This window comes from Natator depressus, chromosome 9 (genome assembly GCF_965152275.1).
Source record: "Natator depressus isolate rNatDep1 chromosome 9, rNatDep2.hap1, whole genome shotgun sequence".
NCBI lineage: Eukaryota > Metazoa > Chordata > Testudines > Cheloniidae > Natator > Natator depressus.
The window spans coordinates 58069636-58083176 of record NC_134242.1 but is presented as its reverse complement, the minus strand read 5'-3'; the positions used below and the strand labels follow the sequence as shown (position 1 = coordinate 58083176).

The following is a 13541-nucleotide window of genomic DNA, read 5'->3' as shown; positions in this document are numbered from 1 at the left end:
TCTCTGTTGCTATGGCCCTCTCCTTTCTGCTCCACTCCTCTGAGCACTGCTATGTAGTCTTGAATGTAGCCTTGCAGGTACTACATCATTATCCCTATCTTACAAATGGGGAAACTGAGGCACGGAGCGAGTTAAGGGCTGGATTCACTGTTGCCTTAGAGCCTATTTGCACCAGCTGCACTGGCACAAAGGGGCCATAGGGAAGGCATGGGCCCCTCTCAGCGAAGGATCCTAGCATGGGCCTGCACTCAGCTCTGCTGGAGCAGCCCTGGCATCGGAGGGCACGCTGGGGTGGGCCAGGACACTCAGTGAATCTCAGCCCCTGCAACCGCCCATTGGCAAACTACCTCCCTGTGGCTGCATGCTGGGACGAACTAGACCTCATGTGACTTGGCCAAGATCACACTGAGCTTGTGGCAGGGCCAAGGCTTGATTCCAGATGTCCTGAGTCCCAGCCCAGTGCACCATTTGTACAGGGATGGAAGGGCACCAGCCCCTCGACCTCTTGAATATCAGTGAGCAGCTCCCTGGCATATCTGGCTGGCAGTGGCAGGATCTCAGCATCCACTGATGGCACTTTCCCTGTGTCCCTGAAACCAGCACCCTTTGCAGACTGCCCCCCTCCCTGCACCCACACGCCAGCTAAACCATTGGCAAGGTGGGACAGCCGCAGTCCGAAAGCTCCATGGCCCCCCTTTCCTGACCATGCCCTTGGATCCCCATGGCTTCCTGGCCCTATAGGAGCAGGACAAACTTACCAGCCTCCCACCAACTCATCTGAACCATAGATCCAACCATTCAGCTGCCACAGATATGGCCAGCTGCAGCAACATTGCCCTTCCACTCTCCCTTGGCAACCCCACGCAGCTGCCAGCCGAGACCAGTGAATTGTGGCCCAGTGGCTAGGGCCCTGCACTGGCAGCCAGGAGACCATGGGGAAGTCACTCCACCCAGATCCGTGGAAGTTAGGAGGCTCAATATCTCTGAAGAACTGGGCCTGCCCCTCTCTGTGCATCACTTTCCTCTCCCACCCTTTCTCTGCTTTACCAGTTTTGGCTGTAAACCCTTTGCGGGAGGGACTGTCTCTTCCAAGGTGTTCATGCAGTACCAGACTCCCTGGGCACTGAATAAAGCTGAAATAGAGCAACGAGAAGCCAGTTTTAATGCTGTGCTAATATTCTCCAAACAGTCTTCCCAGCATGCAAAGATTTCCAATGGGAAGTTAGCACATGGATTTTCAACATGACTGTCCTCACACCACATATGGGCTCGCACACCCACCCTCCTCTGAGCAGGCAGGGGGCAGATAAGCCGCCATACATATATTTTCTTTGGATCCAAACCCCTTGATCCCACTGGATAATAGCTCAGAAAAACTCTGCAGCAATCAGCATGATGAAAGCCTATGGCACTACCTCATAGCCTCTAGGAAATGCATCACCAAGCCATGACTCACAAGAGAAACATCCATGTTGGAGAGATGACTATGTAAATATCTCTGCAAATGCAGGCTAAACAACAAAATGCAGCTCGACTCAAGCAATCTCAGGGCCCATTCAATGACAGAAGGTAGGGCGACCAGATGTCCCGATTTTACAGGGACAGTCCCAATTTTTGGGCCTTTCTCTTATATAGGCTCCTATTACCCCCACCCCATCCCAATATTTCACACTTGCTGTCTGGTCACCCTAACAAAGGGGTAGTGGCAAACCATTACTTAGGAGAACAACAGTCAAGGGGCTTAAACCCTGTGCCCGAACACTTCTACAATGGACTCAGTTACACATGGAAATTGTAGGCCGTACTCTGGACAGGTAACTTTTATGCACCTAAAGGAAGCTGCAACTTGCTGTGCACCTTTGAATCTCTGACTGTACCTGAATCGAACATTCACCTGTAGAGCTTCCTAGATACCTATGTAACTGGCATGTGCAGCTGTGATCCTGTCTACTCAATTATCTAAACAATCCTTTCAAACCTGTCCATTTGTGTTTCAAAGATCTCAGAAAGAATACAGACTAACACGGCTGTTACTCTGAATCAAAGATCTCAGTGCACTTTACCAAAGTGGATACCAATCATTATCCCCATTTCTACAGAAGAGGAAACTGAGGCAAAGGGAGGGGAAGCAGCAAGTTCACATTGTGAGTCAGTGGCAGGATCCCTGACACCCACTCTGGTGCCCTGTCCTTGACCAAGGGGTCCCATATGACAGATGCTTGGGGGGCTGCTTGGCAATGAGTCACAGACTCAGTACCATTCCTAGTGGTGTGGTTTTTGTCTGTAATTGCCCATGCAGGCCCTGCGTCCTAGGTCTGCGCAGGGCCATACCACCAATAGCACACTACAGTTAATCTCAGCATGGGCTGGGCAGCTTGCTCGGCTCTGGTCCATCATGTACCTATTCTGAGGACACAGGACTTCAGCCACCAGGACTCTCAACCCAGCACCTTTCACCCAGCTCTTTCTAAACAGTTGGTCACCACCCAGTTCATGTGAAACACAGAGAGTGCCTGTGCAAACCTAGGACTGGCTAACCACGGTCCCTCCAGACTAGTATGTGGCTCCAGCAGTTACCTAGAGCAGCTGCTTCACAGGAAGGTGCAAGAACCCCCATTTTGGATCAGATGACGCCAGAATAACCTGACCCTAAGGGAAGTTCTTTCCCTACCATTAGTAGCTGGCTGAGGCCCTGGAACATGGTCATTAATTTCTCCTGGATTTCACTGTGGATTTTCCCACCATTCAGGGAGGGGGTTGCCTGTCTTTAGCCATTTTCAGCAGTGGGAAAACAGTCCTCCCCTTCCCCCCACCACTCCAAAAAAGCCACTTGGCCTTATACGTTATGGTCCTAGAACATACCAGCATCCTTTTCTCATACTTATTGATTTCACCAGCATAACTGAGGCCATGAGAGCTGTGACATCCCCTATTGGCAGAGGGTTGGGGTGACACCTACAGCATACACAGCTCAGCTTCTGTTCCCTCAGCACTTCCCCGTTTAACCCTGTCCATGAGGATCTTGCATGATGCAAGAGATACAGTGCTCCCCCTCAGCTGGAGACTTTGTATTCATTCTTTCTTTGTCCATTTTCCCTAATGTAGCATAGAAGCCACCTTGATGGGAAATACCTGCTTTGTGAATGGAAAGCAACAGTCTGCCACCTCTCTATAAGGATGCTATAGCAGTATGGATCTTTATTATTATTTATATTACTGTAGCAGCAAAAAGCCTCCATCTCAGCCCAGAACTCTGTTATGCAAGGTGCTGTACAAAGACCTGTCCCAAAGAGCTTGCAATCTAACTATACGACGAGATGAATACAATGAAAAACTGACATCTAAATAGAGCAGACAGATAGGGGAGGGGGAGAACAAAGCAGCAAGTAACCAATGTGATGGCAGTAAAGGGTAGGTTAGTTCCACAGTGGGGTTTTTTGTAATTTTTTTTTGGGGGGGGGGGTAGGGATAAGCTACATAGAAAGAAGAGAAAAGGGATGGGCAGGGGTAGAAGGAGGCTAAGGTGAAGGAACTGAGGGGGAACATGGATCAGACAGCAGATCAGCACAGGGCAGAAGCAATCGGAACTTGCTGCTTTTGAGTGCATGCCCCCAGCTCCCTGCACTGGCTGTGCCTCTGTTTGCTGTTGAGCCTCTGACTGGCTCCTCTGAAGTTTTCCCTCTAAGACCACATGGCAAAGGGGAGGAGAGACATGACACCCCCTCCACCACAGACTCTGGGGGACACTAGGGTCAGGTTCATTGAAGTTAGGAGCCTAAATACCTTTGAGGATCTGGGTGCTAGTGTCAGGGGGTTTCCCCAAAGTCACCAGCTTGGCCTGTGGGAAAGGGAAGAATGTGCTGTTCAAAAAGATCCCCCTCTCTTCCCATACACACACTTTAGCACACAAGATTCCCTGAAGCAGAGCTGGTATTTGTGACACTCCTTTGGCCAGCTGTACAGCTGCACTGCCCTGCTGATCAATTTTGCTGCCCCAAAGTCCCCTGACTGAGCACTGCCAGCCAGGACCCATGCCAGCCTGACAAACTAGAGCTCAGCAACACACCTCTGCATTAATATGGATTTGTTAAATATCTTCTAAAATTAAATGATTCATTCAATAGCTGCCTGAAACCAGACACCCCTGGGAAATCTGGGATGACTTTACACACAACCTCTGGGTTATGAAAACCCATTGATCCACGGGTACTAAACTTCCACCTGGGGAGGGGCAGCCCTGTGCAAGCCAGCTACCCCCCGCCTGCAGCCAGAGGCTGGGGCCATGGCCGTGGCCTCCTGAGCAGCAACTCCCCTTTCAGCCTCAGCCCAGGTATTGCCACATCTAGTCAAGCAGCCAGTCTCCTCCCACACTGGCTGGGGCATTTAATGCAGCTCAGAGAGGCCCAGGCCAGAGCAGGCCCTGGAGACTGAACTCTGCTCACAGCTGCAGGGGTGCAGCTCAGGGAAAGCCTGCCACGCACAGAGTGGGGCGCAGGGATGCTTCGCTGCTGCCTCTGCTCGGAGTGACAGACAACTGCAGGCTCCAAGGCTGGCAGCTCAGGGCCAAGCACCACTTTACATTGCACACTGTTTAGCCTCTTCTGCAGTGTCGCCAAGGTGGACAAGGGCTAGCACTAGAGATCATCCTGGGCATGTGAGGTAAGAAGGAATCTGAGTCCTTCTTAGCAAACCATGTCACCTCACTCAGACTCACAGGTTAGCTCTGCAATTGTCCATCTCTGGCTCTTTTCACAATTGAGGAGACCCCCCCACCCTGCTGGGGAAAGGCGGTGGGCCGGTTCAGAGGACCATCTTGTCCTCAGCACTGCCATTGATCCAGATTGTCCTTTGGCATAGGCCAGCTTTGGATCTGAGCTTTGAAGCTTGTGCATCAGTCTGTGGGTAGCTACCATTGTTTCCTGGGCACTGCCCAAGAAGGGCACCCCACTGCTCCAGCTGCTAGGTATGTCACTGCACCTGGTCTCTACGCTAGCTGCCAGGCCTTCCTAGCTATCCCAGAAGTAAATCCCCTCACTTGCAGAGGGGCTGTGTTGTAGGGATCTTTGCCATAGCATCCCATGGCATGGCCTTGAGACAGTGGCCAAGAGTCCACATGACCTCCAGGGAGATGAAAGAACAATGCCACCCAAATCACCTTCCACTTCCAGAAACACGAAGTTCAGCAGACCCTCTGCCAGTGAAGCAGTCACCAGCCCTGGAACATGCTGAAAGGGGAAAACTAGACAGGGGCCTGGACTCAGCCTGTGGGAGCTGCATAGCAAGATGGGGTCTATTTAACAGGATCAAGATAGAGCCTTGCTTGCCTGAAGTTGTCTGCCCCCAGACTTGGATTCTTAACCCACTCCTTGCCCAGTGGAAATCTGGCACATTAGGGGTGGTTAGAAAGACCTGCCAGTAGAGGACAGGTCCCTCCCACCCAAGAAAAGGCTAGGATTCTCTTTAGCAAAACAAACCAATTTATTTACATAACACTTAAATACAGCATATAATAAATAGAAAAGATCCAGGCTGTAACAGGAATTCATTAGATTATGGCAGGCTACAATCCATTCACAGAAAGGAAAGCAATGAAAGCCAAGCAACACTGTAACCAGGGTTCAGTGGAACTGGGTCAGGTTGGTGCAGCAATAGGTAAAGAGGAAAGACTAGGAGAAAGGTCTCTGGACTCTGCTTCTAAGGTGCTTTGAACCAAAGGGAAAGAAAAGGAAAAAAAGTTGCATTGAAGACTAAAATCTCATCCAAGTTGATCTGGGGGAGTGATGGGTTTCAGGTAGTTCCAAGAGAGTCTAAAACACAAGTGTCTAGTAAAGGTGGGCAATTTACTAGAGTTCACAGCTGGAGGGGATTAGCCAGAACTTGCTGGAGGCCTTGCGTGACTGGGCCCTAGTGCTAGGAGATGAGTTGCAGCTCAACGCAATCGGGCCCTGCAAGGGGTTGCCTTTTTAAGATTAAAAAAAAGTTTAGTGCTTCACTTGAAGTGTGTTCTTTTCAGTTCCTAGAGAAGGACTTTTAAAAACTGCCCTTCCCTCTCCCCTGAAGCCATGGCCCAGAAAGACCCAGGGCTTTGAGAAAGTGACTCTCCAGATCCTGTGCTCCCCCCTCACCATGCATTGTCTCTAGAGCCCTCTGGCCAGCCCCTAGCTCACATAGCCCAACAAGCTACTGATGCAGACTACAAAGGTATTTATTTGGACAGGTCAAGTGTACATGTGATCTACTGGGATTAGTGGCCAATGCCAGAGCTGGATAGGGGGACAGCAGATACAGAAGTCACAGGACAGTACCAGCCTAAACTCAAATTAAGTATATGGAAGCCCTTAAAGTGAAGGACCCACACAGAAACCAACAAGCCAGCACTGGTGAGAGGGAGACATTGACCCATAGGGGGAAGCCTTTGAGTATTAGAACCAATTGGCATCATCGCTCCCTGCTCCAGACTCATTTTAGGTTCCATTTGCCTGCAGAAGATTGAGCTTCCCTGCCCCAAAAATCTTCAGTAGAAGATGCCCAAGCTCCAGGCATCTCACCTACAACTCCAGCCTAGCTACTATTCCTCTAGAGAGTTCTGACAAGCACATTGCCACCTTCTCCATAGCCCCTTGGTGCATTGGAGCCATGCCCATTTCCCACCTGGCCACGCAACTGTTCTCGAACACAGATGGAACAGTCTCTTCATACAAGAGGAAGCTCAGAGAGCATCAGACAAAACCCAGATGGCATGACAGTTAGTATATTCTCTAGATGTCAGTCCATCTCACCGCCCTGCCAATGACTGAGCCATTTGACTAGTCATGCTTCCATCCAGTCCCATAAAGCTCCCTAGCAGGAAGAGGAGTGCCCAGAAGAGAAGATACAAAGTGGCAGTCCTTTACTACAAGGCCCAGCAAACTCTTCCCTTTAAAAACTGCTATTCCACAACATTTGCATAAAAATCCATTTGTAAAACATCCCAGCAGAGCCCAGTGTCCATTGTGCAATGGAGGCGGAGGACCAAGCCAAAAAAAAATTGGACAAACATTCTTAAAAACCCAGATCCTTTTGTGTGTGTGTGTAGAGGGGGCTGTCAAAAATGCAAAAAATTAAATGCACATTAAGCAAACTACTTCAGACAGCTGGGCATCTGGTTCACCATAGACTGAGTTGGAGTGGGGAGGCCAGGTGAAGGATCACCATGTCTTCATGCAAGCTCAGATGGTTGTTAGACATGGTGAATGGTTCCAGTGGGGAGGGCTTTATCTACAGGTGCAGGACTCTGCTATCATGTCTTCATACTCTTTATAGAGGATGCTGCCACTTTGCTCAATCATCAGCACACTGATGGGGCTGTACTTGTAGGGCACACAGGAGGGTCGGGGGACACTCTGGTCCACCAGCTGGTTGATGAAGTTCTGCACGATGGCATGGTTGGGGGAGTTGTAGCCATAGCGCAGGATGCGGGGGCATGTGCCCTTGCAGTACTTGGGGTTGTACCGGTGGGGGGCAATGATCCAGTGGTCCCAGCCCAGCTGGTTGAAGCTGACCCGGAAGGAGTGGAGAGCACACTCGTCCTTCTCAGCGCTGGTCTTCTGCGAGTAGCTGGGGAGATCCAGGATGAGGTTGCCTGCCTGGCGAGCTTTGCGACTCAGCACTGGCCCATCAGGAGTCTCCTTCAAGCCAGCTTTCCCTGTCTTGGCCCGGAGGCCTTTCTGAGTGTCATTGAGGTAGAGCAACAGGAAAGGGTCATTCATGGAAGCAGTCTCCTCCCAGTCAACTTCAGGCTCTGAGCCATCAGCTGGTCCCAGCCAGATACACACATGATTAAGGCGGAGCAGCTGGCTCTTCTTGGAGTCCCAGGCCCATGGCAAAGAGTGGGAAGTGATGTCCCTCTCCTCCCAGCTGTCCATCCTAGAGGAGACAAGGGCATTCCTCCTGCCTCTTTGAGGGGGTGAGAGCTTTGGAACCCCAGCCTCCCCAGCCAGCTGAACCACACAAGAGAGCTGGGCATGAGCCACTAGCAGAGTCTTAGAATAAACCACAGTGGCTCTCACCAGATGTTCACTTCCTGGCTGGACGTTCAGGTGGTAGTCGAGAGTCTGCATGTACCAGGGACCTGGGGGGGGGGGGGGGCGGGAGGGAGGAGATGGAGTTAGTGTTCCCAAAAGCAAGACAGAACAGCCTCAAACTTACATACAAGCCACTTTGGGGAGTTTGTACCCATGCTCCTGGAACAGCCAGTGCCCCCTTTCACCCTCTCCTCCTGGAACTGCCCATACCCACCTAGGAGGTAGCTCAAACGCTCCCATGCATCTCCTGAAGGCCTCAAAGGGGCACTAAGAATGACCTGGATAGACCAGGCTTTTCTGCCCAGTTTGCTTCTTTAGAAAAAGTGCCACACAGGATTATTATTATTTTTTTTTTTAATGAAAGTAGTTTTGTCCCTCAAGTCAGAAAGTCAGATAATTTTGACCTGGTTTTTCCTAGAAGGCTTTATGGACAGCTGGAGATGTTTACATCATTACAGAAATCAAGGAAGTGAAACTTGATTGAGAGGGGAAGCTGTTTTGGTTAATTTAACTCAAGTGTCCAACAAACTGTTGGAGGAATGCTCTGTATCAAGTCTCCTGGCTGCTCCCACAGGTGCCCCAGAGAGATCTCTAGCAAGAGAGCCATATTCCTGATCTTCTGAAAGAGACCTTATTCCTTCTAAATTGTTCAAGCTCTTTATGCATCAGAGAGAGCACGAAAGATTTCCTCCCCCACCCCCGATTTGGAAAGCATCAAGGTCACATGGAAGGCATTAGAGAAGTCCAGAAGGTACAAAGCCCCAGCCAGGAAGGTGCTAGAACCAGATTAGCGTATCAGCATCTTGCAGGTCTGCCTGGAGGAGCAGAGACGGATGGAGCATGCCTGCCAGCACAAGACAAGGCCATGTCAGAGCTGGGAAGAACCTCGGCCCTCACCAAGAGGGCAGGAGTTTCCCTTGAGCCAGTGCTATGGCACCATCTCACATAGCCTCTGGCTGAGCCTAAACCCCCCTTGCATGTGAACACCTGCCATGGCAAGAGTCATATGCCATTATCCACTTGAGGCAGCTGGGCATAGTGGTTAGGACAGGAGTCAGGCGACCTTGGTTTCATTCTTTAACATGCCATGGTCTGGTTGTGTGACCTTGAGAATTATTTTATTCCTGGGCCTCGTTGCCCCCCCATGGACACAGGGCTGTCCCAGGAGCACCTCACCGGGGTGGGGGCGGAAGAGGAGCCTGCTCACTGCAAAGCGTGGCCAGACTGATCACATCCCCTTTATTAGAGGCCTGGGAAACAGCTGAGGTTTCCTGGCTCTCCATGGCCTCCTTGGCAATGGGAACAGCAGGCGCGCTGCTTGACGCATTGAGGCAGTAGCCAGACTCTCATTCTCCTGCCACAGACCAGCAGGGATGCAGAGCTGTGACTAGGCTGGGCTCCAGCCCTTAAGGGGGCAGCAACCAGCCCACACCCAAAAATCTTTTTATGGTTCCCAATTAGAGAGCTAACCGGAAGCACTGCTCTTCCTAGCCCAGACTCTGGGTTTGTCCCTATAAATAGCTGAATGAAGGAAACAAGTCTCTGCTCTGGGCCTCTCCGCAGCAGACAGCAGAACACACCCCCTTCCCATGGCTCCATTTGACATAACAGACTGGACAGTCTTAGTATGAAGAGTTACGCTTGGCTGCTACTTGTATGACTGAGCTGAGTGCTCCTGCAAACAGCCAGCAGCAGATGCCAGGGGAGGCCAGCTGGTTGTGACTGAGGGTAGATTGCCGAGTGCCTGGGAGGGCAATACACCTTGGTCAGCTCTCTGGGCATGCAGGTCTCCCCTCCCACCCAGAAGCCTGTGAGAACCAGAGTCCCAAGGTAACCAGGGTCCCTGAGCACCGTGCAGCCAGAGAGCAGGAGGGGTGGAAACAAACAGCAGTTGTGTGCAGGGAGGAGTGAGGTTGGCAGCACAGAGGTGACAAGGCAAAGTCGAGAGTTCACTTCCTTGGCCAAGAGCTCAGTACAGTTCCCATCATGCACAAGACCCACAGAGAAGCATGGGGGTGGGACACTGCCTTAGCCCTTCCTGTCACTAGCTTGCCCAGCTCCAGGCACCAGGGAGCACAGGCAGGTGCTTTGGGCTGGAAAGGGCCAACATGCTGCAGTAACGAATGTGGCCATTTGTGCCAGTGTACAGAGCAGAGCACCCCTGGAGCAGGGAGACTCCCTGTATCCAGCCTGCCCCCAGCCAGGGGGAGGCTCACTAGCTGGGATCCTGATCTAAAGAACCCACACAGGGGCCGGTTCTGCACAACAAGGCCTGGAGCAACAAGACTCTGCACGGCCACCTGCTGCCAGATGATCAGCTCTCCTGTTCTAGTGCCAGTGGGCCAGAGCAGGAGGGAGCTAAAGGCAGCATAGAGGAGGAGGGACTGAGGGTGGGGAGCTCTGGCAAAGAAGCAGAATCCTCCTGACTGGTGACTTTACAAGCACAGTCAGCGTTATGGTAGCAGGGTTCCCAGCTCCCTACAGCTGCCCTTCCCGCTGCCATCTCCTTCAAGCCCTGGGCACTATGCAGCCAGTGCCCCCCATTCAAACACTAGCCCCCTGGGAACAGAACCATTTCCAGGGAGGCACCAGCTCGATCATCTCCTCCCACCCCCTCCAGCCAACCCCCCAGTGGCTCACCCACCCCAGGAGACCAACCTGCCTGCCCCCCTATGCCTAGTGACTCACCTGCCCCAGGCTGCCTCATCTTGGCAAAGGGCCTGACCAGGCGCACAGCATTGGTGCCCAGCTTACGGTTCTGGCGGGGTCTTCCAGATCGGTCTGCCACATTCTGGTACAGGTTGAGCATGTAACGCAGTGGCTGCCCGCTGGCCAGCTGCTTCCGGCGGCAGCAGGGCCAGACACTGGGGACCTGCTCTAGCAGCATCTGGATGAGGGGCAAGGAAGACACCCCAGCCAGGGCACTTAGGGTAGCTGGCTCCTTCTCTTCCTCCCCCATACTCAGCTCTAGGGGGAGCAGTGCAGCCAAGAGGAACAAGCTCCAAAGGGAGCAGAAAGGGCCCCCTCCAAACATGGCTAAGGGGTGGGTAGCAGGCTGTGGTTACAGGGGTGGGCAGGGAGCTCTAGAGGGCTGGTGCTATGGAAGCCACAGAGAAGGGGGAAGCATACTTCTCCCCCTCCCCAAAGGCAGGTGCTTTCTCCCTAGAAAGGGCAGGGTCCCAGGGCTCTCCTGCTTTCACTCAGCTGTTTCCACACTGGGCCTTTAGGCAGCTTACTTGGGGGTGAGGAAAGTTTTGAGGCAGAATCAGACAATTTCTCTTCCCTGCCCTATTGCCCTCCCTTGAGGGCAAACCCTTCAGAATTAAAACTAGCCCCCCAGGGACCTGGCACAAAGGGGTTCCTCTGAATGCAGTTTAAAAACCCCACTGGCCTGAGGTGGGGGGCCAAGAAGGTCAGCAGGACCAGCACTCAGCAGGGGGGAAGGTTAAAACCCTTGGGACCCAGACTAGCTCCAGCCCCTCCTCTCTGACCCAGTCCACTGGGTTAAGAAGGGCTTAACCCTCACATCCATTTTAAAGGCCCAGTGTTAATCAGGATTTAAAGGGCCAGGAGCTGTTCTCCACCTGCTCCCCATGCTCTGCTCTGCTGGGGCGGGTCAGGGACAGACAGATCTAGATTACAACACTAGGTGCCAGGCAGGGGAGAATAGGCCTCCCGGACTCTGACTAGCCAGGGGAGTTGGTACAATGGGGGCAGCCATCTGCAGATTGTCCCATAGGCACACTAGGGCCAATGACAGCTCAGGAGGCGGCCTAGTTACCAATAATTGACTCCTCTCTGTGGGGCTGCCTTACAGGGTCTCCCAGCTCTTCAGCACCTGGGGGAGGATTATTAGAGGCTAAGGCCTGGGTAGGGAGACCTCAGTGCTCTTCCCCACCTGCCACAGGATTCCTGGGCCACTGTCAGTAAGCCACTCACCTCCCTGGTCTGTGCCTCAGTTTCCCAATCTGGAACATGGGTTTGAGGATCATGAGCCACCTCACAAGGGGTCAGGAGGTTTGATGGGCCAATGCCTGTAACATGCTTGGAGATCCTTGAAGGGGGAGTGCTGTGTGGCCTTATTGGCCTTCTAGAGGGGAAGTGACTTGCCCAAAGCCACTCAGTGGGTCAGTGGCAGAGCTGAGAAAAGGATCCAGTACACCTGAGTCCTGGTTCCCTGCTCCAGAAACAGCAAAGCTGCCAGCCCTGTCCCCCCTCCCACTGATGCAGTGTGCATGGGTACAGCGTCTCCACAAGGTTCCCAAGTGCCTGTAAGTCTGGTGCTGGGTGTCCCGTGCTGGTGCCAGGGCTGATGCCAAATGCATGGAGAAGGGGGTGTGGCAGGGTTTGCTCCCAAAGGTCCACTGCCACTGTTGTGTCACCAGACCCCATCCTAGCAGCAATTGCCTCTCTGAGGCGTCACGCACTGTTTGCTTTCCTCTCCACACAGACCCCCTCTCCGCATCCCTCCAGCTTCACAGTGGGGGATCAAGGCTTCCATGGGAGGACTGACAAGGACAGCATGAACCAGTGGTTAGAGCACTACACTGGGAGTCTGGACTCCTGGATTCTATTCCCAGCCCTCCACTCACTCTCTGTGTGAGCCTGGGCAAATGCTGTGCCTAAGTTTCCCCCGCTGTGCAACGGGGTCTGTAGGACATGCCCCTCAGGTGAAGGTGACATGCAGATTATTATCTGTGCTGTCATGAGCTGCCTGGAGAGGTCCTTAGCACAAGTCTCCTTCCCCCAGCCCTGGGCATTGAGGACTGTGCCACAGGCCTCTCATGCCAGGGGAAAGGGCCATGGAAGGGGATGAAGGAAGGGCTGGGGACTGGTCCCCACCTACTCAGGGAGGATTTTCCCAGCACAGTTCATCTCCTCTCAAGCAAGCATCTGAGGCCCCGTAGCCTTCACCTGGGGCTGTCAGTTCTTCTCAACTCACTGTCTCTAGCCAGGGTCTGAGGGCATCACAGTCTTGCTGCCACTAGGTGGGAGATGCCCATGCAAGCCACCCTGTTCTGACTGGGACAGCGCTGCCTTCCCATCAGCAGCTACCTGAATCCTGGATGCTGCTCCAAGCCCCTGAGTATGTTATGCCCTGGGCTGCCCGCAGAGTGGTGGGTCCCACATGCTCTGAGCCAGTCTAAAGGTTGGGGTCAGTGCTTCCTGCAGCCAGGGCACAGGTCAACCTAAGTGTTAAGGCCTGTCCCAACCATAGCCCAGCAGTCAGCCACTAGCTCCAAGCTTGGAGGTGGGAGATTGTCTTCCCCTCCAGGATATTTGAGTGTTGCATCTGTTTCCATGTGGCTGCAGTTCACCTAATTCTCCAGCAGACATCACTGTAAGCCTTTTCAGTGATGGGGTGGGAGGAGATGGGGATTTTGGAATCGGTATTCCATGACATTGCGGTGGAAGTTTTCTGTCCCAGTCGATGAGCCCTGGAGATGATGGAAATTGCTCTGAAAATGCATCTCACGA

The 13541-nt window shown here is 52.7% G+C and overlaps 1 protein-coding gene across 1 annotated transcript; it reads right to left on the bottom strand.

The window, feature by feature from the left end:
* Positions 1-7253: 7253 nt before the first annotated feature.
* Positions 7254-11097, bottom strand: BMP15 (bone morphogenetic protein 15). Its single transcript, XM_074963052.1, has 2 exons — positions 10752-11097; positions 7254-8110 (listed from the first exon to the last, which is right to left on the bottom strand). Exons 1-2 carry the CDS (start codon positions 11095-11097, stop codon positions 7254-7256), a joined length of 1203 nt encoding a protein of 400 aa, XP_074819153.1.
* Between the last annotated feature and the right edge of the window lie 2444 nt (positions 11098-13541).